The sequence below is a fragment of the Dermacentor silvarum genome, chromosome 4 (genome assembly GCF_013339745.2).
Source record: "Dermacentor silvarum isolate Dsil-2018 chromosome 4, BIME_Dsil_1.4, whole genome shotgun sequence".
Classification (NCBI taxonomy): domain Eukaryota; kingdom Metazoa; phylum Arthropoda; class Arachnida; order Ixodida; family Ixodidae; genus Dermacentor; species Dermacentor silvarum.
This window is the reverse complement of record NC_051157.2, coordinates 127,826,638-127,831,557: the sequence shown is the minus strand read 5'-3', so window position 1 is coordinate 127,831,557 and position 4,920 is coordinate 127,826,638. Positions and strand designations below refer to the sequence as shown.

Genomic DNA, 4,920 nt, shown 5'->3' with positions numbered 1-4,920 from the left:
TCTAAATATCCTCACCCAGTTCCTTTGTGTTTTCCGCGAGAAAGCGGCGGTCTCCGGGCAAGTGCCGAAAAGGAGGAGTTATTTCCTTCGCCATCACCCACCGAGTGCCCCCCCTCTCTTATAGCCACCGCTGCCGCCTCTTCATGCCCTCCCCCCCGTTGTTTATTTAAAGGCGGACTCACGCGCACAACGGCTCCTTCAAACCGACCAGCCGCCGCCGGGGCAGGAGTCAGTCCGTGCAGCCGTTAGCTAGGGGGAACGCGAGGGTCAGCGTGCAGACAAACCGAAACCAACAGCAGGGCTCAGATAGACAACCACGATGGCCACCTCGGGCTTCGAGAAGATCTCCACCAGCGACTATGGAGAATTCAGCCGTTGGAGTCGGCCCTTGTACCCGCGTTCGGACCCGCGGACCCGCGACTGGTTCCTGCTGGGCAACCCCTTCTTCGTCACCCTGGTCGTGGGAGCATACCTGTACATCGTGTACCGTGCGGGACCCCGGTACATGGCAAGCCGGAAGCCGTACGACCTGCGCGGCGTCATCAAGGTCTACAATTTGGCCATGGTCGTGCTCAACATTGTGTTCGGCTACCACTTCCTGATAAACTCTTACTTGGGCGGCGACTATAACCTCTTCTGCCAGGGCATGACGTATGCGACGGACCAGAAATCCTTGAACATTCTCTGGTGGGGATACTTCTACTTCTTTGTGCGCGTTGCCGACTTCATGGACACCTTCTTCTTCGTGCTCCGCAAGAAGTACAACCAGATCACGCTTCAGCACACACTGCACCACACCCTCATCGTGGCTAACGGCTGGCTCTGGTACACGCTAGGGGGCGACGGTCAGTCCCTATTAGGCGCCATCATTAACAGCTCCATTCACACCATCATGTATACCTACTACTTCCTGGCAGCCTGTGGTCCCGAGTACCGCAAATACCTGTGGTGGAAGAAGTACCTGACACGCGCTCAGATTGCCCAGCATCTCGTGATCATCATGCACGGACTCATCCCGCTCTTTTACGACTGCGGATACCCGCGGTTCTTCATCTATCTGGGCCTTCCGCAGGGTTTGCTTGGACTTGCGCTCTTTCTCAAGTTTTACGTGGCCGCCTACAGGAGGAAGTCGGCCATGGAAGCTGCCGCGGCGAAGGAACACGCCTTGCTCAAAGAAGACTAAGCTCCAACAACCACGACATCCTTCCCAGTAAACGCAGCGTTGGTGGTTTCGACGAATCGTCGAGTGCTCTCCGCATGTCGCCGGCTCGAAATCGCAAGTGACCTAGCAGCTGAAGAAACAAGGCGCCGCAATGGCAACGTTACTTCTTGGTTAAAGGTGTCTTGAAGTAAATCTCAGGAGGGGAACTTTATGGACAAGTTTAGTGATACAGCAGCATGCACTTGGCTGTCCAGCTTACTAATGTTGTGTCTCTCGTTTTTATGAGATCACCGGGATACTGCAAGGTCTCTTATGTCAGGTCTACTTCTCCTTTCAGCGGCGCAGCCAACTTCATGCAGCGTGTGTGCTTGTGTGTGTGTGTTTATGAATGCTTTCGCTGTCTGCAACAATAGTTCGGTGTGTTTCCTCGACGCACGTACTTTTCAACTTACCCGTGCAACAAGCTCTATACAACTTAAGTTGACACGTTGAGCCATACAACTGTTTCAAGAAAGACCTCATCGGAGAAACTTGCATGCTGTGAACACTGAATGGTGGAAGCGCCGGCATGCCGGAGTTTCTGTTCGTCACCAGAGAAGACCATAAAGAAGCGACATTCGTTCACAATGTATTTTTACTTGGCGTTCGAATGCCCCCTTTGAAGTGAGATTTCACGAAGCATTTCAATACATATTCGTGGTGCATGCCAAGGGGCTTTCGGTTAGAGGCTTGAATGGGGCCCCTCAAAAGAGAATGATTTTTTTGTGATTGAAGTCATAGATGCACGGTGCCACAGTACGTCATGGACGCGGTCACAGCTCCTGCTCAACTGACACCCGGAGAAAACGTCAGCACGCAGTCGCTCAAACTGTAGTCGAGGCGTATGCTTTGTTCCAAATTCAACGCTCGAGAATTTTGCACCCTTCAGGCCTGCGAATGAATGTCCTGCGTACGGACTTTTGCGACGCCGAAACAACTGGCTGAGGGTTTTACGAAGACTAAGCAGGGCTTCTCGTTCTGCTGGTTGCGGCTCTCGAAGGGAGAGCACAATGATGGACTGAATCATGGAAATGGCCATCAACGTACGACGTTCTCCAGGCACGTGCAGGAAGCGACCACTCAGCGTGCCCTTATCTTCACCTTCTCCGGTATTGTTTTTTTTTTTTGTGTGTGCCTCGAAAAGAAAGCGGCAAACAAACCAGGAACACAGGACGACGGGAAGCTCCGCACCACAAAGCCCCCTCGGACCCGAATGCAGCAGCGTCTTCGAAGTGGCGGAGACCGGTCGGGTCGCGGAGGTTTCCGTGGTCGACCCGCACCGTTCTTCCTAATTGCAAATGCGCGCCGCACTGTTCGCCTCCAAAAGAAGAAAGCGCGGACAAGCCAAGCGTGGCGAAGCTGCGCGCCGTTCATGGAATCGTGGAAGCGTGCAGGTGCGTGTTGCGTGCCTCACCGGAGGCGCTGCACATTACGAGTGCGTGCTCCGTTCGTTTTTTTTCTTTTCCTGAACCCTGCTCTAATGCTCATTCGGTTCGGCGGTGCGCGCGCACTATAGCGTCCCGCGGATGTTGCGGCGTCTTGGTTCCGCGCGGAACATCAAGGCCACGATGCGCCGCCACTGCTCTGTTTCCCTTTTCCTCAGCTGCGCTTTTTGGCAGGGACCCCCCGTTGATCCTTCTTTCGATGGCATGCCGATTGGCTCTGGAAAGTTTCTTCTTAGGAGCTTATCTATTTCACAAATGCTGTAATGATGTAGGGACTTGTCTTCAGAGAGTGGTCTGCTACAGATTGATCTGTCAGAGAATTAAGGCAGGACTTCAGCTTATTGTGGAAGTATAAAAAGGTGAAAAAAAAAAATATCACGTGTGCACGTAGTTAGAAGTTAGCGCCCATCCCTGTCAATTTCGTCCATGTCTTTCTCGCGCTATTATCAAGCTCAGATTGTGAATTACCTAGCCCAGCACCGCCTATTAGTAAGCATGTGCGGGTGATGCCAGGAAAGAAATCTTTATTTTGTGTAAAGGGGACAGAACCTATGTCACAGGATAGCAGATAATGTCTCGACTAAGATACAACACACATTATACGAATACAAAATGCAGATGCTCTGACAGAAAAAAATGTACAAATAATTCTTTCCTGCAGCCCAAGTTCGACTATCTCCGTAGAGGTGTCTCGCAACTGACAAGGCAACGAGCAATGTGAGCAAACAAGTGGCATGCACGGCTTGGTGCTCCATCTAAGTTCATGACGCATGGCTACCAGCTCCATATACCTGTCTATAGGCTCTATACCTGTCTATAGGATAAAGGTTATATTAGTACCGAGAATCACCGAAACTACTGATTCCTGGAGCAAGATGGGATTCTTTTGGATCAGTTGTCGCTCCGGTCATCGGAAATGATGTAGCGAATATGTTTATAGAGCACACGACACGTGATTTATTGTAGCTGTTGCTCTACGAGACAGATAACACTTGTCTCGAACACAAAGTTTGGGATCAATGGCCCGTTTTCAGAGAAACGATAGACCCAGGCGTAACCCACCCGCAAAAGATTCTCCTCTATGTTTATAGAGAAAATTGTGAACGGTTCAGCAGTCGGCCTTATCGTATACGGCTTGTGTTGCAATGACCAGATTGAGTTCCGGAATCTTGTGATCGGTAATTTCATGTACTGTCTTCTCAGTTGATCACGATGCAGTAACTCGTCCCTTGACTGGCACGCCAGCTTTCGAAAAAGGCACGGATTGAGCATCAACATATCTGAGGAGCGCGTCGCAACCTTACATTCGCCGAAAGGGTGGAAACTTCAGCAGGCAATGTGTATCGCTAGGTTATTTGCACAAAGCTAACGAAACATGCGAACAAATCGATCAAGTGGATACGAAGCAGTGATTTCTTTCATAAAACAAAGAAACATAAAACATATTCGTATCCGCTGTTGATTAACTTATTTCGCACTTTGCAATTAGCGTAGAAAATCATGCGGATAGCAAATCACAGCAACGTATTTCGAGCTCAAATTTGCTTTTCCAAAAGATTTGGCTGTAAAATCTATAAACCAAATAATCGGCTGGTGTTGATCGAGGAGAAAAAAATGATCGTATATGGTGTCTCATCTGTTACTTCAACGTTTTAGAGCACACCCTATTTTCTACTCGCACTGTTCGCGGTGACTGTTTCGTTTGTATATATGTTTCACGCTGCACAAAACTTATTTTTGGTTATGATCAGATATACAAACAATAACAAAGTGCTGCTAGTTGTATGAAAAGGTGTCGGCTAGTCATGTGAGTACAGTCGTTAAATACTGAGATTTCATTTGTTTTATTTGCCTCGTCTTTTTCAGCCATATCTGAACTGTGTTCTGGGATTCCCAGAAAAGAAATTGACCGCAATAAAGCACTGTCCTTGACTGTACTCGATGTCTCGCTCTTCTTGCTTGGCCACGATTTAAGTATTTTCGTTTTCTTTTGTTTCCTTCCTTTTTTCATGTGAACTCGCCTCGCTGTACGCACATCGTCATTGGTGCCCGAATGCGTATGGCTGAAAAAAAAGAAAGAAAAGGTATAAATATATCTTCCGCTGTAATAATTAAAATGCGTTTGGTTTGATATTGGTCTTTATTAACGATATCGTTCATGATATCCCGGTAAAGATACGGCTTTTTGCAGACGACTGCGTACTTTATGTGGAAGTTAACGCCTACAGTGACCAAGTTCTTCTAAATAACTCTTTATCTAAAATTCAGAATTGG

General features: G+C 48.6%; 1 protein-coding gene across 1 annotated transcript; it reads left to right on the top strand.

The window, feature by feature from the left end:
- Positions 1–233: 233 nt before the first annotated feature.
- Positions 234–1,200, top strand: LOC119448888 (elongation of very long chain fatty acids protein AAEL008004). Its single transcript, XM_037712098.2, has one exon. It carries the CDS (start codon positions 320–322, stop codon positions 1,181–1,183), a length of 864 nt encoding a protein of 287 aa, XP_037568026.1. The 5' UTR covers positions 234–319; the 3' UTR covers positions 1,184–1,200.
- The last annotated feature ends 3,720 nt before the right edge of the window (positions 1,201–4,920 follow it).

Bases quoted from the DNA above. Each gene is read 5' to 3' on its own strand.
- LOC119448888 (XM_037712098.2), top strand. From the start codon at position 320: ATGGCCACCTCGGGCTTCGAGAAGATCTCCACCAGCGACTATGGAGAA.